Consider the following 25,347-nt stretch of genomic DNA (forward strand, 5'->3'; position numbering starts at 1 on the left):
TTTCTGGGCTCCAAAATCACTGCAGATGGTGACTGCAGCCATGAAATTAAAAGACGCTTACTCCTTGGAAGGAAAGTTATGACCAACCTAGACAGCATATTCAAAAGCAGAGACATTACTTTGCCAACAAAGGTTCATCTAGTCAAGGCTATGGTTTTTCCTGTGGTCATGTATGGACGTGAGAGTTGGACTGTGAAGAAGGCCGAGCACCGAAGAATTGATGCTTTTGAACTGTGGTGTTGGAGAAGACTCTTGAGAGTCTCTTGGACTGCAAGGAGATCCAACCAGTCCATTCTGAAGGAGAGCAGCCCTGGGATTCCTTCCAAAGAAATGCTAAAGCTGAAACTCCAGTACTTTGGCCACCTCATGAGAAGAGTTGACTCATTGGAAAAGACTCTGATGCTGGGAGCGATTGGGGGCAAGAGAAGGGGACGACAGAGGATGAGATGGCTGGATGGCATCACTGACTCGATGGATATGAGTCTCAGTGAACTCTGGGAGTTGGTGATGGACAGGGAGGCCTGGCGTTGCGCGATTCATGGCGTCGCAAAGAGTTGGACACAACTGAGCGACTGGTCTGATCTGATTCCTCCCTCCCCACAGGCCCTGCAAACTTCGGTTCTATTTTCTGAATCTGCCCCCCTTATTTTTTTTCCCAGATGCTCCACATGGCTTTCAGGATCTAAGTTCCCTGACCAGGGATCGAACCCTGAGCCCTCAGCAGTGAAGGTGTGGAGTCTTAACCATTGGACCACCAGGGAATTCCCTGCATTTGCCTATTCTTAAAGACATTTTAAAAGCATAATTAATACACTCACATACACACTTATTAAATGGGTATATATATACATATATATACGTATGTGTGTGTATATTTATATACTTGTACTTCTTCTGTAAGAAAACATGAAAAAGTTGTGATATTGATTGCCAGAAGGAAGAGGAACAGAAATGGCTAAAGACGGTAGCCCTCTCAAAAGTATTCACATTTAAAAAAGTCATTATCAAAATGAAATATATTTTGGTTTTACTACTCACATCTAGGTACTGTTTTACTATACTCCTCTTCACATCTTCAGTGATTTTGGAATTAGCCATATCACTCCGCAGGAAGTCCAGTGTTTGCTTGGGATGAAAATGAACTCCTGTTTTCCGGTTTATCGCTTTATCATACACTTTTGCAGATTCGGATGGAGAGTATTTCTGAATTTTACTGTTTTAGGAAAATAAAACCATTAATGTAAAAATTTTTTTCAGACATTTACATTTAAATGGATTCTAGTTAAGTTTTATTTACTTATAATTAAACTTTTTGTCATATAGATTTTAACCAGTGAAACTGTATACAAAATAAATTTTAAAAGGGAAGTAAAGACACAAAATCAAAGATTAAAGAGTAATATTCTCCTGTTTTCCTCAGTACTTGTCTTGAATCGAGGCATCCTTTAAATCAAAGTAGCTTCTCATGTCCATTTTTTAGTACCATGATTGTGACTGTAGGGCAGTTTTAATATAATTACTCAGTACTACCTAACTGGTTTACCTTCTCTAAGATTTTTCATTCTCTACACAGCCAGAATGATTGTTTACAAACCTGCTTCATATTATTAACAACTCTATTTCAAAATCTTTCCATTTCCTTAGCACTGCCCCAAGATTTTACAAGGTTTTAAATTATTTTGAATTACAGGCAATACCTTGGAGACATTATGGGTTTGGTTCCAGACCATTGCAATAAAGCAATTATTGCAATAAAGTGAACCCAATTTTTTGTTTCCCAATGAATATAAAGGTTACCTTTACAACGTACTGTAGTCTATTTAAAGTGTGCAACAGCATTATGTTGAAAATCGTATATATCTTAATTAAAAAATACTTTATTCCTAAAAAGTATCATGAGTCTTCAGTGAATTGTAATCTTTTGGCAATCATAACATTGAAGATGACTGATCAAAGACCACCATAAAAATAACAATGAAAAATATTTAAATATTGTTGAATAACTACAAAATGTGAGACACACAAAGGGAACAAGTGCTGTTGGAAAAATGGAGCCAACAGACTTGTGTGAAGCGAGACAGCCACAAACCTTCAATCTGTATAAAATGTAGTATCTGTGAAGCGCAATATAACACAGTAGGTCCTACAGTTGCCAACATTTAACATCAAGGTATTTCTCATTAAAATCTGGATTTTCTAGTTTCCCTTGAAAAAAATGGAAGCTCTGGCCACATTGTTCCCACTTTCTCCCATGGCAACAAGCTGATGAATATCTGAACCCCAAATGTGTTCATTTTGCCAGTGACCTACCCGGGTCCACTTTATTCATTTCGTTATCTGTCCCTATGAACATTTAACTTCATAAGGATTCAATGAATGTGAAAAATGTCCAAAATTCCATGGGTACAAGCAGTGTAGTGATTGATGATGAATAAAATTATAGCGCATTCAAAGTTATTAGTACTTTTCTATCTCTTACCTTGATAGTGTACATTAAAGACTACTGGATCCTGTTAGAACTTAGCCTAGCTGGTCTGCATCTATTTATTCTTCATTCATAGCTCTTTAAAAACTTTAATTTGCCATCTATTTTTTTTAATATTTACTTTTATTGATTTTATTTATTTTGCTGTGCTGGGTCTTGGTTGTGGCATGTGGGATCTACTTCCCTGACAAAGGATCAAACCCAGGCCTCCTGCATTGGGAGTGCAGAGTCTTAGCCACTGGACCACCTGGGAAGTCCCTGCCATCTATTTTTGGGGTTAGCCTAATTCTCTAATATCTTTTTAGGGAAGCCAACATAATAAGTCTTTTAATTTATGATGCATTATCTCCAAATAGAAGAATATAGCTTTCCTCTCTTCAATAACAGAATGTACAAATTATAGTATATTGTACAACAAAAACACTATATAGCAGTTAAAAGGAACAAACTCCTTTTTATAAAAAAGGAGCATTTTTAATATTCAGCATGCAATCAAAACTGAGTTTCATATTTCTTCATTATTTGAAGACAGCAAGTTTTTCTTTCACCGCTTATATAATCTTACCTATCAGAAAATCCACAGAGATTCTTCAAATGTTGCTTTAACATCAGAAGCAATAAAATACCCTGGGAGACATTTGCAAACTCAATTAAAGGAGCTGAATTTTCTGGCAAACATTTCATCACCGAATTTATATCATCTTCTGAATCCGAATCTGAATCCGAATCTACACGTTTCCGTGACTTTCGAGGCCTAGAGACTTCTTCTTCACTCTCGCTTGACTCATTTTCCTTACCAGGAGATGATTTTCTCTCTTTCCTTTTGTCTTTTACCATGGACTGAAAAAAAGAGGAAATTATTCTGTCTAAAAAATAATAAAATGAAAATACCACTAAGAACTATACATATGCTCCCTTCAACAGCTTCAAAAGTATCCGCAATTTAGTGTTTCATATATCAAAACTCTCTGACTTTCTGTAAACAACTGGGGTTGTAACCCTTAGGGAGAAAATAATGTTCTAAGACTAAATAAAATCCGCTCCTCCAACTATTGTGCCACCTTCCCTAAACCCTTCTGGAATATCATTCCAAGGGAAAGAATTTTCTTATATGATAGCAATGAAAGATAAATTATAGAAGTAACAATTTGGTATATAGGTAAGCCATTACAGAGGAAAAGAAGTAATTATAATTTAACTGAGGAAAATATAATAGGTCTTGAATTCCCCCACCTTCTTTTAAACTCTCCCATTTAAGAACTTTTCAGCAAGATAACATGCAGTTTTTCTTAAAAAATTAAATTGTTTCTTTGTACTTTACGAAACCGTTAGCTTTTTAAAAGAAACAAAGCCAACTGGTTTCCAGAGGTGGAAAAGATTACAAAGCAATATTCAAAATATAGCTGTTAAGAAATAAAACAGGAGAAACATGAACAAGTATATTTACAACAGTTAATGAAGTAAAATAAGATAACATGATGGATCAAGTTCCTGGGAAATTATTAACCTCTTAAACTTCAATGTGCATATTAAACACCTAGGCATTTTATTAACAATGCAAACACTGTGTCAGCAGGTCTAGGGTGGGACCTAAGGTTCTACACGTCTAACAAGCTCTCAGGTGAGGCTGGTGCTACTGGTTCTGGTCTGCACTTCAAGTAGGGTTCAGATACCTCTGTAATTCTAACTTTTAGGTATTAAAATAATCTCCCTGATTTATGAGTTTGACCAGGCTGAGTTTTGGGCACAATGATACTATAAAATGAGAATATTTACTTGTATCATCAGGTACATGAAAATATTCCAACTAATTTAAAATAATGTAAATTACTGAGTGCACCTACTGTATTCCCAGGGCTACACCAGTTGCTTTTACAATTAAACCAACTATATTTTCTTCTTAAAAACCATGAAAGAAAAGATATAAAGTTCACAACAAAAAACTTAGTAAAGATTTTGGGCATACAATACACCAATGATTTTGGTGTTCAGGGATAAGGAAATCAATAGTATAAATTTTCTGTGTTCCTTGTAAGTAAGCTATTTATATTCATATCTGTATCTCTTCAAGTGTACTAGTGTTATCTACAGTATTTTCAGATTTATAAAAGAGCAAGGAGTTTTTAAAATGAGGTTTAAATGAATATATGAATGGACAGTGAACATTTAAGGTCAGTGCTTAAAGTGGGAGAAATAAAGACATGGGATGGCTTATCAACAGAACAATCCACGTATGCATGCATGCATGTGTGTGTGTGTGTGTGCACACGTGTGCATGCACGTAAGTATGTGCATGTATAAATTTCACCTAAATGATCTGGAATGAAATGGTTTTAAGAACTTTCTTAATGGAAATGAAATGGCAACTCATTTCCTCTCTCCAACTCAAGCACTATTTAGATTTCAGTAAGTTTATTTACCAAGGTTTTATATACCTGTGAAAACAATAAAAAGAACAATGAGAAACAAAACAGTGAAAGTAGCGTGCCTGCATTCTGAAAGATGCATTAAGAATAGCAATGTGTGTAACTTACCTCCTTGAATGACTGCAGTAGGTTACTACCAGAAACAGAGAGTGTAATGTCTATATGATGCATTATAAACAACGGCTCTTCCTGTGTCTGGTACGGAAAACAGGCTAGATTGTCTGCTATATACAAGAGCATATTCACTTCTGTTTTCTGTAAATTAAAAAAAAAAAAAGTACACATTTAGCAGATAATCCAGAAATCCATCATAAAAACCTTTTTAGAAAAAATATTACAGGGTACTTTCACCTCAGCTAATGTTTCAGAAAGGAAGGGACAGGGAGAGAAAGAAGGAAGATGAAGGAGGAAGCAGAAGAGAAATGGATTTTACAGAATAATCTTAAATCCATTTTAACAGATTTCCTAATGACTTAAACCATGGTACCTTAAAAAGGGAAGAGGTGAATGTTTTTTCAGTGCACCCAAGTGGAAGTCCCGGAAGTTTTCTTATAGAGTATATAGAATCTTTACGATAAATCCATACCACATCAGAAAGTACACATATGAATTCATGATTATTTATCATTGTGCCTCTAAAAGTTTAACCCATATGGAGAGATCAGTTACACACAGTCTTCAAAAGTAAGAGGTAATAATTATAGTTCAAACATGTGGATTAAAAAAATCCAAGTTCATGTACTCTTAAAATAATTGTCAGTTTCCTGTGTGTGTATAATTTAAAATATCAGAGTCATTCTGACAGAGTTGCCAAAGATTCACACCATAAAAACTCTGATGTTGGCAAATTATGGTTACTAATACTTGTTTGCTTTTAAAAGAAGTAACAGAGACTTTTTTTCAGAACTTCATGATCATACGGAATATAAACAGAAAGACATATTAATATTTAAATTCCTTTAAAAATACTTATAGCTTTAAAAAAAAAAAACAGGCCATTAAAAACACTACTTCCAGGTACTTCCCAGGTGGTTTGGTGGTTAAGACACTGTGCTTACACTGCAAGGGGGCAGGGGTTTAATCCCTGTTTGGGGAACTAAGATTCCGCATTGCCTGAAGCATGGTCAAACGCTTCCCTAAAATCCCTCCCCAAACACACCTTCCTACCATCTCCCTTATCCTGCTGCCCAAACAACATAAAATGCCATATCAGTGGTAGCAAACAACAAAAAATCCCAAAGGGCAGATGGAATGAACTTGCTATTAGTATTCATGAAACTCCCACTCTATTTTTTATTTTTAAATATGTATCAATATGTACATGTTAAAGTTGGGAGAATACAGACAACCACCCTTGCCTCCCTGAAACCTTTTTCCTTAGTTTTCTCTTCCTAGCTCTTTGACTATTCCTCTTCTATTTCCTTCTCAAACCAACTCCTTTTCAAACTGCTTTTAGCAACATTCTATTTTTTGTCTGCTTAGAAGCCCTGAGAGTCCCTCGGACTACAAGGAGATCAAACCAGTCAATCTTAAGGGAAATCAATCCTAAATACTCATTGGGAGGACTGATGCTGAAGCTGTATTTTTGTCATCTGATGTGAACAGCTGACTCATTGGAAAAGTCCCTGATGCTGGGAAAGATGGAGGGCATCAAAGGATGAGATGGCTGCATGGCATCAACGATGCCATGGACATGGATTTGGGCAAATACGGAGATGGTGAGGGACAGAGAGGCCTGGCATCTGCAGTCCATGGGGCTGCAAAGAGGTGGACATGACTAGGGGACTCAACAACAGGACAAAAATATTCCAGTTATCCTTTGACTCTTCTCACAATGTCTCATATAATTTATTCCTTCCTCAGTGTTTCTTCTTTCCTTCCATCCATTCTTTTCCTTCCAACTCTCATCATAAGAACTCAATCCCTTATTACCTTCGGTGTGAACACAGGCTCCCGCACTGCAGGCGGATTTTTTACCAGCTGAGCTATTACCGAAGATCCTCCATAAACCATGTCTCACTATGACCTTGCTGGTCTAAATAATGAATCTATTCATTATTTCCCACCCATTCTTATCTTTGTACCTTTATTTATGTTTTTACACCTGCTCTGTCTTAAATAGTAGATCCATCTTATTCCCCTACATCTTCAGTAATTTGTTTCTCCTCTGACATCTTCTGTTGGAGGTAGTCAGAAGAAAGCACTGTATTATGAAAACTAGATTTCCAATTTAGCATGTTACATGCTGGGGTGACAGAACATCCAGCTAATGACATACAGCAAGCAATGAAATCATGTAGGAATGAAGCTCAAGAAGAAGAGAAAGACTGGAGTGGATTGCCATTTCCTTCTCCAGGGGATCTTTCCAACCCAGGGATCGAACCCGGGTCTCCCACGTTGTAGACAGATGCTTTACTATCTGAGCCACCAGGGAAGCCCAAGAGAAAGGGCGATACAAATACAAACCATCTGGGACTCAGACTATGCTAATGTTAACCGCTGTCTTACAGGAAGCAAGATCCAATGATGACAAGAGCACCTTATCTTATCATTATGTACTCCTATCTAAACCTCTTACACACAATGAAAGCTTAATATTGGTGACAGTCCTGATGATGATTAAATTATATTCCAAGCGTTTCTAAAATAGAAGGGTATTATATTTATTTGTTAGATAATACAACCAAAAATTTCATGTACTATTTAAAAAGAAAAGGTCTAATAAAGCATCTGTATTCTGGTAACTTTTAGATCCCCTGGAGAAGGGCATGGCAACCCACTCCAGTATTCTTGCCTGGTGAATTCCATGGACAGAGGAGCCTGGTGGGCTACAGTCTATGGGGTTGCAAAGAGTCGGACACGACTGAGCGACCAACACATAATTTTAATTTTACTTCACTGAAATAATCTGGTGTCGGAACAGCAACAAAGTCAAGTCAAGTGATTAAAATATGAAAAAAAATTTTTATTTTTAAAGCTTCACACAAGAACTGGTTCTATGTGGAAAGATACCACATCTTCATCTTCTAGCACAATGGCTACCATAACGCGTATGCTGAATACTGTTGTAAAATGGATGAAAACATTCAGAGGTAAAATTAAAGAATGGGATATTTTATTTTCCTGCCTTATAGTCTTGGCCAATGCAACTTGTGCAATAGCTCCTAAAGGATCAAAACTGTAATTACACAAAAGTGGGCTTTTCATTAAACGAGGTCAGGTTGAACAAGCAAGGATCTCAACAGCCTAAAACCCAGGACAGTTACTCTAAAAGGTTCGAGTCTGATATAAACAAGTGGAATTTCACTTTATCTATCCATCCATCCACCCACCTCAAGAAGTGACAGTTTAGTAACATAGTTTATGTGAAAGCATGCTTAAAGGAACTGCCATCAAGTCTGTAACATACTCAGTATGGAGACAAAATTATACTTTATCCCTCATTTTATTTTCATGCTAAACTTCCTCTTCAATACAATGTAGTTAACATAGACCTAAATAAACACATTTAAGATAGTCACTATTATTTATTAAAATGATAATATTTTTTAAATGTTGACTACTTTAGGCACACAATTTATAGAACATTTATCTTCTTAAAATAAGAAGTTTTTAATGCTTACTGCTGTGTCATCAAAGAGGTTGAGTAAAGAAATCAGAAAGGCGCGTCTGTGCTGGCGGTTTCCACGGATCATGGAGTAAAGGTGTGAACACAAAGCACTGGAGGACTCGTCCTGCCGGAAACCCCTTACAGGATCTTTTAGGCACGTGTTGATTGCCTGTTGTACCTGGTAAGACATCTTCATGCCAGCCACTGCTTTCATCTGAAATCAATAAAGCCTTGTTTTTGTCACAGAAATTAAAAGAGCCAAATTAAAAATATAAATTTGAGCATTATAGTTAGAGGTGAAGTTTATAATTTGGTTTTATTTAAAATAATAAAAAGCATAGAATGCAAGCACTGGAAGGAATATTAGAAATCATCTATTGTAATCTGCTCATTTTTATAGAAGAAAAAAGTGGAGACCCAGAGGAGCCATCACTGCCAAGATACACAGTAGGCACTAGAACCCATGCATCCTGGTTTCATCCAGAGTGCATGCTATACTGTTACTTCCAGCTCAATCTTAGAGAGTTAATTTTAAAAAGAATAAACACCTTGGGGGACAAACTTAGATTCATGTTTAGAAGTAATTAGTAAGCAAAATATTTTATTCGAATATGAATCTGGGTAGGACATTTGCCAAAGAAATGGTTTACCAAAGAACAATATTTAAATTTAGGCTGCACAATTTAAAAATACATACGTGAATGAATCCAGCATATTTTTTGTCTATTTCCACAAGCTGCTGATCAGCCTTGTTCCGCATAGCTGGTTCTGGGTCTGTGCCCATAGCAATTAAATACGGCACACACTGGAAATAAAAATAAAGAATTCATGAGACATCATAGTAGTAAAAGCTCTATATGTATCTTGACGTATATTAAAACTTGCTATATATCTGGGACATATGAATTTAGCTCACTGGCTTTCCTATAAATGAATGCCATGTTTTAGTATTCTTTTAAAATTTATTAATCTGCCCTTAGATTTAGCTAAAAGTAAAAAAGCACTGGAGCATCAGCAAAAAATTAAAAACAAAAAAAGTGATGTGGTGAACTTCAAGCAATTTCAACGTGAGTTTAAAGTTCTTTTATTAAAAAAAAAAAAGGGCTCCCAAACTAAGAATATTCATTTAAAAGTATGATGTATACTACAAATTAATAATCCAATAATTTTTTAGGCCTGACTGAATTTTCTTTGTAAAGAAAATAAAGGGTGAAAAAATTTGTCTTCCATACTCAACACCAGAAAAATATAAATTTCCTCCCTATTATGCTGATTTTAGATACGGCTTCAGTAGTCTGACAGCTGGATAGGTAGTAATCTGATAACAGCCATACTCACTGGTCAGGAAACACCAGTCACTACTATGTTAGGTGACTCTGAATTAGAGGTGAGGAAGCCAGAAAAATAGCAACAAACAAATAAAAAAGTAGACATAGCACTGAATGAAATGAGTCATCAAGAATCAAACCCTGAATTGCAGGGTGGGGGGAGGCTCACAAAAAACATTATTAGCTTAACTTGTAAAATATGAAAATACATTACATATTATTGTATCAATGTTAAATTTCCTAAATTTGATTGACTGCATTATGGTTTTATAAGAGAATGTTTCTGTTCTTAAAAAAATGTATGTTGAGTATTTAGAGGTAAAGAATCATGATATCTCAAACTTACTATCAAATGGTTTCATGTGTGTATGCAGAGAGAAAGCAAATGTGGCAAAATGGCAACAAAATATACATAAGGAGTATGAAGGGCTTAATGTGCCACTCCTGCAATTTTTTATAAATATAAAAGTTTAAAGTTTAAAAAAAGATACAATAAAAGCAAAACCTAAGACTACTAAGCATATCAGCAAAGAGCCCTAAGTATCTAAAATAGTCAAGAGTATCAACAGAGTACTGTACATTTTATTAAGTAATCCTGCCCTGAGTCACAAAGAACAGACTGAATATTCATTAGTGTGTTTTGTTTCAGGATACAGAGAATAACACAGCATAATAATCAAGAATATATTTTTTAAAAGTTAAACAGAACAGCCGAAATAAAAATCTTGAAGGGTACAGGCTGTTATTTAACAAATTCACTTCTGCAGCCTATGGCACTCTCCTGAACGTGTCAGATGGTGAATACTACAACATAAACATTAGCTGCCAATCCCTTGTAGTACAAATATGTCTTGAGTACATCATCTAGTCTACAAATCCATGTTTTAAGGTATTTGGTGCTTGATCTTAGTTCCAATTAAAGATGAAGGAACAGAGTTCAGATTATATAGGTGACTTTTCTGTGGACTAAAATCCACACTGTTAAGATAGATTATACCCTTAACTCCATTTATATTACACGCTGTTGTTGGATTTTAGAGGTAAGCGTCAACGTGAATTAAATCAAATCTATTATCCCTACTTAGAAGAAGTAATACTGAGTACATATTGTGCAAATATAAAGTTTGTATAATAGAATCAACATTATGAATATATATGTACTTTGCAGTTAAAAACAACCTAAAAGATGGACTAAAACTTGGATTCCTAAGAGTTTTGGATGGTCCCCCTCACCCCCGAAATTGACAACTAAGAGGAATAAAGAACTACTTATTTTCTAATCACAATGTCTTCAAGTGGCAACAAATTCTTGGCTCCTTCCGTAAGTGCTATTGCTGTAAAACATACTTACCTGAACTGGATGAATAAGACCTTGGTTTAGAGTCAATGCAATGACATTGAGGGCGAAGTGGCGTACACTTGATTGGGTGTGGAAAAACGCCTCAAGCACCTGTTTGAGGTAAAGCTGCATGATGGAACTACTCATCCCTGAGGAAACATCACCCATTTCTTTCAAATCTTCCTGTTTTGCAACCTTCTTCCCTACAAAAGGAAGTAAACATACTAAGAATATGTATATTAACTTTACTAACTATTCTAAATTAAGTCACAAAAGCACAAAATGTGACAGCTGACTCATTGGTCCTTAATTTTTAAATTTTTTTAGGTCTGTTAGAGACCCCTTGGAGAACATGATGAGAAAGTATAATCCCTTTCCCTCTGTCAAAATGTTAAAGTCTGCATGCACATTCAATTTATAAACTACTTTAGGGAGTTTATGAAGTATATTCTTTAACTCAACTCCTTTATCTAATATAGGGTAAGTAGGTATCTGGATTAAAAAAGAGTCACACAGTATGCTAACTGCAGCCCCACTGTGAACTTTGAAAATATATTTTCACTTACAGTCTCTATCTGCCTGCTGCATACGTGTATCTTCTTCTTGTAGGTAGGTCTGGAGGTTTTTTAACACTTGTATTTTTAAATTTACTGAGGAGTTTTTATCAGATAAAATATTATTGTATAGATTTTTCACCTCTTGCTCAAACATTAGACTTGGGTGCTGAATAAAGGCAAATCCTAAAGAAGATGAAAAAAACAAAAATTCTCTTGATATATTAATATTAAAATTAAATATAACATTTATTGAAAATGTTGATAAAGTATATAAAGAGTATCTTATTTCAAAAATTAAAACTTAAAATGACTGGAAGAATATGCTGGTGGCCTTACCTAGAGAAGTATTAGAGCAGGTACTTCTTCCCCCATGAATTAAAAACAAGAAATTGCATTTCAAAGGAGAATTTCACTCAAGAGGAAACCTTGAGGAGGGAGCAGGGCCTAGTGGCTAAGGGAGTGGACTAGGAGTCAGGAGTCTTGGGTTCTATTCCTGGCTCCACCACTGACTTGTAGTGTGACCTTGGGTGAGTCACATAATCTCTCTGTGCCTCAATTCTCCATCTGTAAAATGGGGACAATAATATTTACCACCCACCTACCTCAAGGGGATATTTTCAGGATTTAAGAGGTAATGTGTGCCTTTTTAGATCCCTAGTGGAAGGTACTAACCTTGGTGCTATTAAAATATATTCATCTGATGAAATGAAGTACTTCTAAAATAAAGCTAAAAATCATGTATCTATTTCTATATGTTGTTATAATGAAGCCACAATGTTGAATTCTATAATCACAAATTAGCCATATTTATTACCCAAAATAGTATTACCCATGTTTATTTATACAAAATGCTTATTTATGAGATGAAATGAAGATCTTTGATGAGAGCAAATATTATGGATGCCAAATAACAAACTAAATTCAAAGCATAGAGTGATCAGATAACTAGCCCAAGGTGACACAGGATAACAATGGCCCAGGCAACTTTTATTAACTGGTCTAAAGGCACTATTTTCTGCATAGTACTGCTTCAAATTAAAATTTACATTCTTTGTTCTCTGAATTAGATGTAACACTATTAGTTTTTGCTGTTTTATAGAATGTATGTCCAGACTGAAGTACATATTTGACTTGAAAGGTAATACTCTACCAATACAACTCCCTAGTAAGTGGTATATGAATTTTTACTCTATTTGCTATATGTAATTTTCTGAAAGAGATGAAGAGGAAATAAGATATTAAGATACTCTGTATCTGTACAGAGTAAAACAAAACAAACAACAACAACAACAAAAAAACAACAGCACAAAAACATGAAGAGAGTGCTCTTCTAATTTTTTTTAGTGCATTTAGTTCAGGTATCAAGACTTTAAGGCTATCCTTCTCAAATTTCGCCCATATTCCAATATCCTTCCAGATAAACCTCAAAGACCTAACCTAACCACATGTATTTATTACATCAATGCTCTTGGAAAAATAATAGAGAAAAAGTATACATCCAGCTGTTCCTATGTGGTTGGTTACTATGTGTTATCTATATACTAATAAATAGAAGTCTGTAGACTGCCCTCTGTTTTGACTTTAGAAGAGGCAGACACATACACTGACAAAACGTTGCAAAGAAAAATAACAATTAAAAAAATACACAACAGTACAAATTTTTCTACATCACTTTTCTTAATTAAAGAACTTTGAACCCTATAAAGTAGGGGTTGAAGAAAGTATTGTCACCTCTATTTTACTAATGAGGAAACTGACATACAAGTTACATGACTTGCTGAAAGTCACCCAGGAAGTCACTGGATGAGCCAAGAATGGAACCCCGTTGTTTTAACCCCCAGAAGTATACTCTAGACACCAGATCCTACTTTAAACAGAAACATACTTAAGTAAATCAATGTTTTAGACTCACAAAATTTTTAAAACTTCCTCAACCTCTCAAACAGCTAAGAACTAGGAAGAAATCTAGACTTAATTTACCTAGACCAATGATGGCTTTTGTTTGCACTTCTTCATCTGAATGCTTTGTAAAATACATCAATAGTTCAAGTACTTTATCCTTTATGTTAACCTAAGGGGGAAAAACACATTAAAGTGTATAAGGAAGAGTAGCTTAGATCCGTTTTCAACTGTGAAGGGAAAAAATATCTAAAAGCAAACTTCTGCATGTAAACTTTACTAAAGAATAAATCACCAATACATGTATAAGTCCATAAATTTTAGAACAATCTCATTCATTGGGACAGTTTGCAGATATAACTTGCATTAATTTATCAGGCTGGTAACTAACCGATTGGCTTCACAGACCATGTTTTGAAAAGCATTGTTTTAGAATTAAACCAGACAACTCTTAGAGACTTCCCTGGTCTGTCAGTGGTTAAGACTACATGCTTCCAATGGAGGGGGTGCAGGTTCAATCCTGGGTTAGGGAACGAAGATCCCACACTCCATGTGTGCATGCTAAGTTGCTTTGGTCGTGTCCGACTCTGTGCGACCCTATGGACTGCAGCCTGCGAGGCTCCTCTGTCCATAGGATTCTCCAGGCAATACTGGAGTGGGTTGCCCTGCCCTCTTCCAGGGGATCTTCCTGACCCAGGGATCAATCCTGCGTCTCTTACATCTCCTGCATTAGCAGGCAGGTTCTTTACCACGAGTGCCACCTGGAAAGCCCTTTCACATGCCGCATATCCAAAAAATAGAAAATAAAATACAATAAAATTAAAACAAAACAACACCAAGCCCCAGACTACTCTAATGCTGCTCATCCTGGGTCATTACAGTCATTTTTTAATGCACAGGTCACACAGTTCTATTTTTTCAGGATATTAAATAATAATATTAGGATCTTTACCTTACTGTTGCCTTTAAAATCTTCCAGATCAAAATCAAAATGCCGACACAGTGCCCCAACAGTGAATAGGGATCTCAAAAGTGCTGGTTTGTTTGTTAGCAGTGAAGTGTTATTTGGGTCCTCTTGGTGTTGACTTTTTAATTTTGAAATGGCACCTAGTAAAATAAGTAACATTTATTTATATTATTTATAATAAACCCTCTATTCTTAAACTGTTATGCTCAAATAATTACTGCTAATAAACTAAAACTAAATTTTACTAAAATTAATATAAATTCAATTAAAATTTACTAAAATTAAACTTTTCTAAGTATTAAACATGCCTAGAAATATGAGGGCATTCCAAGTGAGCCTAAAAGAACTAATATAAGAAAAAAAATTGTATTTAAATTTTATTTGACATAGTAGGCAAAAAACTTATCAACATTCACTTATGAGAAGATAAATTTCTGAAGTAATCACATTGGGTTATTGAGGGAATATAAAAGATACCAGGAAGTATTGCTTCTGAGAATGGACTACAGAGGACAATCAAACCTCTTATAATTCCCTTATCTTTTATCAGATATGTTAAAAAGGAACTGGACACTGCAGGATCTAGCAAAATAATTTTAAAGCCCAGGCAGTGAACTTACCATAGTATCTATTGAAACAGGCCCACACAAATTTAAAATTTTGTGTCACTTTATTTACAACAGCCCCAAGACAGCTTACACAATGTTGCACTACCTAAAAGAGAAAAAATATTACTGTTTAGATAAAAGTTAAAAACAAAGGTAAAAGCATGGTAAAGTGATTTAAAAACACATGATTTGTGAATTGCATATTGGTCAACACAGAGGTGGTAAAGTGAATGCTTACAGTCATGCCATATTTGATGATAAGCTTCATTAGATCTTCTTCAATAGTGGCAAGGAAAGTTTCACTCGGATGTTCCATCAGTGGTACAACTAGTTCTAGAATTTTTGCAACATTGCAGATAACCATGAAATCATTTTGTGTCTATAAGGATAAAATCAAAGCTTTATGAATATCAAAATCTGAAAAGAAACTATATGCAGCTTTGTGTATTTGAGGTTTTGGTATTATTTTATAGGTATATTATATACATATATATATATACACACACACACACACACACACACACATAATAGCTTCCCCTCCCCCCCCAAAAAAAACCCCAAAACAGCATTAGGAAAGAGCTTTTTTAAAGTACGAAGGGAAGAGGAGCAGATAGTGACAGGAACCTGGATTTTATTCTAGCTCTGTCACTAACTTACCATGTGATCACTTAGTCACTTAGTCATAATGCTACAGTTACTGTTTTTCTCCCTAATATGCACTAACAGTTCTGAACAATGGTGTTTAAATATTTAACAGAGTATTCTACCAAAGACTGGTACAATTTTTAAGATTAATATTTTTCAAACTAGGATAATAACAGTGCAGTATCTCTCAATTGAGGGTGACTTTCCTGGTGGCTCAGATGGTAAAGAATCTGCCTGCAATGCAGGAGACCCAGGTTTAATTCCTGGGTTGGGAAGATCCCCTGGAGAAAATGGCAACCCACTCCATTATCCCTGCCTGGAGAATTCCATGGACAGAGGAGTCTGGCAGGTTATATAGTCCATGGGGTGGCAGAGTCGGACACAACTGAGCAACTGATATTTTCACTTTCACTTTGTCCCCAATGGATATCTGGCAATATATGGAGACAATTTTGGTTGTCATAACACTGGCATGAGGGTACTACTCGCATCCAGTGGACAGAGGCCAAGGATATTGCCAAACATCCTATAACATGCAGAAAAGCTCTTGAAAACAAAGAATAACCAGGTCCTGAGTGTCAACAGTGCTGAAGTTGAGTGCTAACAACAGTGCTGTGTTAACCCCTTTTATGATAGAGGAAAACACAGAATCCCAGAATTAGGTATAAGTCTCCTTTATTTTAAAATTTAAAATGTTAACATTACAATTTTTTTAAATTTTAGAGGTTTTAAAACTGATTAAAAATTGTAGGCAACAGGTGATTAAAGTGGGTGAAGGGATAAATTAGTTTTTCTCAAGATAAATTCATTTGAAAATCACTGACAGAATCTTACTTTAAAAATGCAGTAAAAATTTTTTGAAACATAACTGACTTGAAAAATCAAGTAAATAAAGTATCTTAAAATCTAAAAGAAAAATTTAAATGAAGATGAAAATCATGAAGGAAAAGAGCTGTAGAATACCTGAAATATCTGGAATGAATATACATAAGATAGGTCAATATCTCAAACATTTAAAGAGTTTACCAAAAAAAGGTCCACAGTTCAAAGGTAAAATAAGCAAAGGATAAGAACAGTCAAATTAAGGAAAATGAAGTTCAACTGGTTAATGCCATAAAAAAGATGCTAAACCTCTTGGAAATCAAGGAAGAGAAGCTGAAGCAACAAACAACTACATTCTTTTACATCTGTTAGCCTGGCAAAGAGTACAAAAATGACACAGAGCATCATTCACTGGTTTCCAAAGTGGCTATGAAACATGTCCACCAGCAATTTGACAAGAGCTACTCAGAAACAAAATCAAAACTGCAAAAACATTCCTTCAATCTGGGAAGTCAATTCCTCAGACTATGTCAAAGAAAAAGAAGCACGAATATTTAAAAGTATATGAATAGGAATGACTATTAAGGAATTGGTTGTAGTGGCTATCAACAGGAAACAATGTAAATAAAAAATAAATACTCAATTAGATGGGAAAATGGTTAAACAAATCATAAGATGTCCATAAGATGAATAATATACAGCTATTCAAAAGGATGAATATATATCAGTTGTTTTGAGATTAGTAAAAATGCCTGACAGATACATATATAACATGATGTGATTTTTAAAAAATCTGGTTAACCATTTGTATAATGTGTGTCTGCAATTATAGAAACATGGATAAAATGTGCAAGGACACTCCAGATTGCTTATCCTGAAACAAGGGTAGGATATAAAAAACAACAACAAAAAACGTTAAAAAAAAAAAAAAAGGTGTCTATCATATATATGAGATAACCTTATTTATATAAAACTTTATATTAGTGTGTGTATGCATAACAAACTATAGAAAATGTTTTCAAGTAACCTTGCTTTAAAAAATATCGATTTAAATGAGGATAATCAAGGCTCCTTTGTTGTTTAAATTCTATAAGCAAACAGACATGGTATTGAATTCTAGCTTTGGGACTCATTAGCTATGACACTGGGCAAATTATTTATATTCTCTAAGCTTCCATTTCCTTATCTGTAAAACCAGGATAATAATGGTACTAACTTCATAATGTAAATGAGATGCTGCATGCAAAATTTTTTAGTGTTTGGCACTGTGCTCAAAAACTATTAACTATTATTATTAGTCACAGATTACATATTAATCAGTTTATATCTGCATCTAACACAAGCCCTAAAGACAGAAATATGTTGTCTTAAATGTTGTTTCAGAAGTATTATATATCATTTTTAATGTATTTATCTTCTGATACTTTTCTCTGGTTTTAAAATTCCTCAGGACATCCTGAAGTTTTTCACCTAGAATTTATTAATTTAGATCACCAAAAAAACTGACCATAGCAGCAAAACAAACTTAGTAAACAGTTAAAATTAGCTCCTTAGGAAGCTTGGAACATAGGAAGTAAAAAACTAACTACATTCATAGATTTTTAGAGTATTTTAAAATTTACTGTTGTAATAAGCCATTGAATTTACCACGCTGTCATATAAACTGCTGGATTATCTGACTCAAGCAGTAGTTAATCTTCACATTTGATTTTAGGAGAACAAGTGTAATATTAACTTAAAAACCTAACATCTCTGATGATCCTTTATTTTTCATATTCAGTATATAAATACATTATATAAATAAAATACATCAAAAATAACAAATGAAAAGCAAAACCAGAATCCAAATGACAGTAAATTTCTCAGTGACAAGAACTTTGCTCACTCACTGTTTAAGTCCTAACAATGGTTACATTTATTAAGCATTACTGAGAGTTTAACTTGAGGAGCTTACAGAGAGATGAAACCTGAAATTTATTTATAATACATCAGAAAAATGATGTTTGTAGATAACTTGCTACAAATATTAGAACCTATATTTGAGTACATAACCCAGTTGATCTTTCAGTGAAAATGACTGTCATCTGTCAGTGAAAAGACACAATTGGATGACACAATGCGAACTCTAAATTTAAAATAGTTACTACATGGTTTAGATAAGAGAGAAAAACAGGACAGACAGCTCTATACTTACACTACATTTAGTGGTAAGATATGGCTGCATAGTCATGGCATGTTTAACCATGAGCTGGGGTCTTATTTTGCTGAATAAGAACAAAGTGGTTATGCAAGCTACCAATCTTCCAGAATTCACACCTTTATTGTCAGAGTCTGGAAAAACAAACAGAAAATAAGACACTAAAATATGACAAGGCAGTGGAAATGATACAGAATATTATTCAAATTACTCAATACTATCCTCTGAATAGATTCAGTACATGCCTCAATACAACAGATTAGCATTCCTTATGATACTAGACTTCTTGCCTTTCTATCTTATATAAAATTACATGTATTAAGGATAAAGGGCAAAAAGGCTGCACTTTGGAAGGCAAGTTTCACATCAAGGGGAGGAGGACTGAAGTAAAAAGCAGAATCAAAGCTGGGAAGTTTAGAGATGGAATTCTGAGAATAAACATAGTATTGGTTAGTATCTAAAAATGCATGGAAATGAGAATGGGAAAGAAATTAGCAAAGGAGGACAAAAACAATTTAGCTGAGGTGATACTGTGTTTAAGGGTACTGGGGAAAAAAGATGCTGCTGTGGTAAAATGTCAGAAGACAGGAATGATGCATAAGTGGACCAGTGCTGTATTAAGACAAGTAAATGCTGTTCAGCTAAGAGAAAAGTGTAGCTAGCTAGAAGATACAATGTGTCTTAGTTCCTGGGCATTTTTAGAGGAGATTAGCAACTGTTTAACATTAAGTGACAACAGTATCACCTTTAAAATCTAGGAAAGGGGAAAACTGGGAAGCAGAACAGAAGATACAAAGAAAAAGAGGTAAACATGGAAAATGAAAAAATAAAAAAGACTGCATTAAAATATAAAGAATATCAACAATTTTTACCATAAATGGTACCTCTGTAAGAGGTAAATGGCCCCCAATTCTGAAAACTGACTGAGGCTGCCTGTTGTTCCTGATTAATATATATTAGGGGATGGGAAGTAATGTTAGTCTTGTGTGCTTTCAAGCAATAGATAACAATTATGACTTTTATGATTTTATAATCATTTATATTTTCATTAATAACTTCAATTTTGTGACTGATAGATAATATATAATATTAAAGATTTAACAAACTTGTCAATTTAAAAATTACTAACATCTTTCTAGGTCAAGGTTAAGCACATTTTATATAATTATAAATGGTATTAGGAAGGCACTATAAATCTTTTAAAAACATTTTTATACTAATTAACTTCATTTTGATAGAAATTTTTATATAATTTGAAAGATACTGAACAGTTTTTGGATAAGCACATTTACCTACATACATTAGTCCCTGGACTTACTTTAATTCTTGCTCATATGACATCTAAAATTATATTCTATTGAAAGATATGTGAAAGAGATGAGTCCCATGCTTCTATTACATTGCTGTAAATAATACCAGTCAACTATAACGTAACAATAACCTGGGATTCAACACAACAAAAAACAGAGTTCATTTAAAAGTGAAGTAGTTAATTATTAGGCTAAGCAGAGTGAGAGGCAAAAATAAGAAATGTGCACAAAGTATTTTAACATCTTATAAAATCAACTTAATGACCAATATATAAAATGTCTTACCAGCTAGAGATTCCTCATATTTAAGAATGTGCTCAACTAGGTTATCAACAAGTTGAGTACAAGCTTTCTTCACAGGTTTATATGAGGAATCCTCTTCAGACTTCAACAACTATAAGTGTATATATATGAAAAAAAAAATCCCAGTATAATTCATTAGACAATAATAATATAAATGCATCAAAATGTGTCCATAAGTAATAAGATTTTCAATTGGTTACTAACAATACTGAAAATGCAAATTCACAAATAAAAAATATAGAACAAATATTTTAAAATATAACCAGTAATTAAAGATATTTCCAAACAATTTTAGTATGAAGTTATTTAAATTGCTATGTATAGAACCTAAGGCAGAATATGAGAGAAATGAGAACACTGACCTTCCCTTAAGATTACCCCTCAATGCTAGTTGAGTGATTTTAAAGACTTAGAATTTCATCCCTCATCATTTCAAGTTCTTGATTTCTCAAAAAAGTTTATTATGGGTTAATGACATTTTTAAAATAGCTGTAACTACATCTGACTTGCACCTTAAAATCTGCAATTATAAAACACAAGGCTGGATTTCTTCCCTGTGTTATCTTTTACCAACTGATAGAGATGTGCTACAAATAATGATATGAGAAAAGAGATAAGTCTAATTATAGCTGGAAAATAAATACAATCTTTACTAATCAGAGGTCAATGGTAATGTCACCTAAGATACATCTGTTTTGTTAATAAAGAATAGCTAATACAATTCTTGGGTTATTAAAGAAGTTAAAAATGTGTAATTCCTGTCAAGGGTTCCAACGCTGTACAATTATAACTTTCTGCAATGATGGATATGTTTTATATCTGTGCTGTACAGTATTGCTGCCACAAGCCACATGCAGCTACTAAACACTTGAAATGTAGCTAGTATAACTGAGGAATTAAAAATAAATAAAAATTCAAATGAAATGAAAAATCACACGTGGCTAGTACAGGACAGAGAAGATTTAGCTTAAACTTTCACTACAAGATGTGTGGATGACTACAACTGATAGCAATCAGAATAACGTTATCACACACATTTCCCCTACTCCTTCCAATTTAAAGAAATAAATCAAATCAAGGTAACTTCAATTTACCCAGTTTTAGCTCTAAACAGCAAGTTCTCCATGTCCTGCTCTGTAACTCAACCTTAAGCAGCTATTAATATTATATGCTACCTTGTTCTTTTTTGGGAAGGGGTAGAAAACAGGCTCTTTACCCTTGTTTTTGCTCTCCAAGACATCAAGTACACACAAAAGTATTAACCATAAATTTTGGGTTATGACACACTGCCAGTACTGGTTATACGCCCTTTTCTTTGATTATAAAATATAATGAATATTTTATAAAATAAAATATAATGATGCATTATGAACCTAACTTAAGAGTATCTCCAATAACTTATATTTCTCAATGTGCTCCTTCCTTTATCCCATCTTCCTGTTTCACTTTCAAAGTACCACTTATCAGAACTTTTTCCATTTCTTCACTTAAAAAAAAAAGTTATTCTAGTTTTGCTGGATTTTCAATTTTCTAAAAGGTATCATGCTGGATGCAGTCTTCTGGGATTGGCCTTTTCCATTTAATATGTCACTAACTGTAATCCAGGTTGTTGCATGAAACTGTTACTTAACTCATTTTTGCTACTATAAAATAGGTGTTGTGTCTGTACTGCAATTCATTCATCCATTCTACTGAAGACAAGTTAATTATAACTTTAGTGGCATAATGAGCATTTTTATTTGTCTCCTGGTACACATATGTAAGATTCTCTCGGGTGTGTACCTTGGCATGGAATTCCTGGGTCATGGGTAATATGAATGTTCAACTCTATGAAATAATGCTAAGTTTAAAAAGAGTCTTGATTTGCATTTCCCATATTATGAATGAGGCTGAATACCTTAAGTCACATGTGTTTTTTTCTTTATGAAATGCCCACTCATTACTTTCTCCTGTTTTCCTACTGAGACTCTTGCCTTATACTGGTTTGTAGGAAAGCAGCTCTTTATATTTTTTAACAACGTTCCTTTGTCAGTTGTATGTGTATCAAATATCTGTCCCACTTAGTGTGTTTTTTCTGGATTCACAAGTGTTCTTCATTTTAAGGCAGTGAAATTTATCAGTCTTTTCAGGTTACTGGTTTTCTGGGACTCAAGAAATCCTTCATTAAGAAAAGTCAAAAATATATTAATACATATACTGTCTTCTGGGGCTTCCCAGGTGGCGCTAGAGGTAAAGAACCAGCCTGCCAACGCAGGAGACATAAGAGACGCGGGTTGATCCCTGGGTCGGGAAGATACCCTGGTGGAGGGCATAGCAACCTACTCCAGTATTCTTGCCTGGAGAATCCCATAGACAAAGTAGCCTAGCAGGCTACAGTCCAAAGAGTTGCACAGAGTTGGACACAACTGAAGCGACTTAGCTCGCACATAAATACTGTCTTCTAAAAGTTTAAAAGATTTCCTTTAATCTATGCATGTGTGTGTGTGTGCACGCTCAGTCATGCCCGGACTCTTTGCTGAGTTGAAGAATTTTTTAAAAAAGTAAAAAACAACCCTTATGGGTAGCCACTTGTTCCAGTCCCATTTATTGAAAAGTTCAAGCTATCTTAATTACTCAATCTTTAATAAGTCCTGGTACCTGTTAAGACACATTAGTGCTCCTGCATTTTCAGAAGTGATGATTATTTTCAACTCTTTACTTTTCCATATATGGTTTAAGAACACCTTGACATGCTTGATAAATATTTTCTATTCTTGATTTTGATGAGATCTCTTTTAACATCTTCCCATTTTGCATGATTTTTACTTTAGGTTTTACAGTTTATTCTCTGTCAGATTTTACTTCTAGTTTACTAGACGTTATTCATTCAAGGGTATTAAATTTTATCAACAATTTCTTTTGTATCCTCTGATATGATTACTTATTTTTTGTTTAATGTTAAATCATACACACACGTGCTGATGCTAAACCAGCCCCACAATATGCATGCACAGATGTACATATATATGTATGCATATATAATATATATAGTATAAACATATACACATCTCTGTCCAACTTTTTGATGGGTAAATAAGCTGTAGACATCAATATACTCTCTACCTTTTCCTTTTGAGATAAAATTTACATGAAATGATATGTACAAATCTACAGTTGCCCAGTTTTGTTAAGTGCATTACCCTTTATAACTCAAACACTCTACCAAGATAGAGGACAAACTTTCTCCATCTTTAACTTACATTAGAATCATCTGGAGACTGCTAAACTATAGAATGGTGGGCCCCAACTTCAGAGTTACTGATTAATTAAATCTGGACAAAAGTCTTAAAATTTTACTTCTAACAAGTCACAGATAATCTTGTTAACTTTTAAAACTACTGATATAGATTATTACCATCACCTTTGAAAATTCCCTCATGTTCCTTTCCATTCGATCCATGGCTCCCTGCAACCACTCTTCTGATTTTTTTCCATACAGATTAGTATAGCCTCTCCTAGAGCTTCGTATAAATAGAATCATAACCTGTACTCTTCTGTATAAGACTCTTGTCACTTTGTGTAATGTTTTTATTATTTACCTACTTTGCTGTTAAGTATCAATAGTTTGTTCCTTTTGACATGCTGTACTATTTAGCTATATAGATACATCAGGTTTTCTTTAGCCATTCACTGGTTGATGGAGACAAAGACACTATTTGACTGTAAACTCGGGCACGAGAAATCAAGCTGCACCTTCAACCCTTTGCTTAGAAATCTCCTCAGCTAAACATCCAATTTCATCACTTGAAGTCTTCCCTTCACCAAACACTAGAAAAGGAACACAATTTAGCCAAGTGCTTCGTCAAATTACGAGGACAGACTTTTCTCTGTTGTCCAACAGCATTTCTTCATTTGCATCTGAGACCACATCACAATAGCCTTTAACCATCCATAATTTTACCAAAATTTTGTACATGATTATATACATCCTGAGAAATGTGTAGGCAGGTCAAGAAGCAACAGTTAGAAATGGACATGGAACAATGGACTGGTTCCACATTAGCAAAGGAGTAGTACGTCAAGGCTGTATATTGTCACTCTGCTTATTTAACTTACATGTAGAGTACATCATGCGAAATGCCAGGCTGGATGAAGCACAAGCTGGAATCAAGACTGCTGGGAGAAATATCAATAACCTCAGATATGCAGATGATACCACCCTTATGGCAGAAAGCAAAGAGCAATTAGAGTCTCTTTGCTTTGAAGAGACTCTAATTTGAAGAGACTTCTAATGAAGGTGAAAGAGGAGATTGAAAAAGCTGCCTTAAAACTCTCAAAAAACTAAGATCATGGAATCTGATCCCATCAATTCATGGTGAATAGGTGGGGAAACAAAGGAAACAGTGACAGACTTTATTTTCTTGGTTTCCTATGATGACTGCAGCCATGAAATTAAAAGATGCTTGCTCCTTGGAAGAAAAGCTATGACAACCTTAGACAGCGTATTAAAAAGCAGAGACATTACTTTTCTGATAAGCAGGCTGCAGTGACCTCTAAAAGTGATGCGCTATTCACTCGACCCAGAAAACCCCACAAAATCATCCAAATCGAGGTTCAAATCTTCATGCTCACTTTAAGAACATTCCTGAAAATTGCCCAGGCCATAAAGGGTTTGCATATCCGAAAAGCCTCCAAGTATCTGAAGGACGTCACTTTAAAGAAGCAATGTGTGCCACTCCACTGTTACAGTGGTGGAGTTGGTAGGTGTGCACAGGCCAAACAGGAGGGCTGGATGCAGGATCAGTGGCCCAAAAAGGGTGCTGAATTTTTACAGCACATGCTCAAAAATGCAGAGAGTCATGCGGAACTTAA

General features: G+C 34.6%; 1 protein-coding gene across 3 annotated transcripts in view; it reads right to left on the bottom strand.

The window, feature by feature from the left end:
• The window catches only part of NIPBL (Nipped-B homolog (Drosophila)), a 209,756-nt gene that overhangs the window by 6,243 nt on the left and 178,166 nt on the right, over nt 1–25,347 (bottom strand). For all 3 annotated transcript variants that reach the window (XM_010853771.1, XM_010853770.1, XM_010853773.1), the window contains 13 exons: nt 20,479–20,587; nt 18,881–19,017; nt 15,458–15,598; nt 15,232–15,325; nt 14,597–14,751; nt 13,726–13,816; nt 11,755–11,928; nt 11,201–11,391; nt 9,219–9,326; nt 8,535–8,735; nt 5,020–5,166; nt 3,051–3,325; nt 1,039–1,213 (listed from right to left, as the gene is read on the bottom strand). In XM_010853771.1, the coding sequence (XP_010852073.1) occupies nt 1,039–1,213; nt 3,051–3,325; nt 5,020–5,166; nt 8,535–8,735; nt 9,219–9,326; nt 11,201–11,391; nt 11,755–11,928; nt 13,726–13,816; nt 14,597–14,751; nt 15,232–15,325; nt 15,458–15,598; nt 18,881–19,017; nt 20,479–20,587 (1,998 nt within the window). The remainder of the gene's footprint in view (nt 1–1,038; nt 1,214–3,050; nt 3,326–5,019; nt 5,167–8,534; nt 8,736–9,218; nt 9,327–11,200; nt 11,392–11,754; nt 11,929–13,725; nt 13,817–14,596; nt 14,752–15,231; nt 15,326–15,457; nt 15,599–18,880; nt 19,018–20,478; nt 20,588–25,347) is intronic.

This window comes from Bison bison, unplaced genomic scaffold (assembly GCF_000754665.1).
Source record: "Bison bison bison isolate TAMUID 2011002044 unplaced genomic scaffold, Bison_UMD1.0 scf7180017864331, whole genome shotgun sequence".
In the NCBI taxonomy this organism is placed as follows: domain Eukaryota; kingdom Metazoa; phylum Chordata; class Mammalia; order Artiodactyla; family Bovidae; genus Bison; species Bison bison.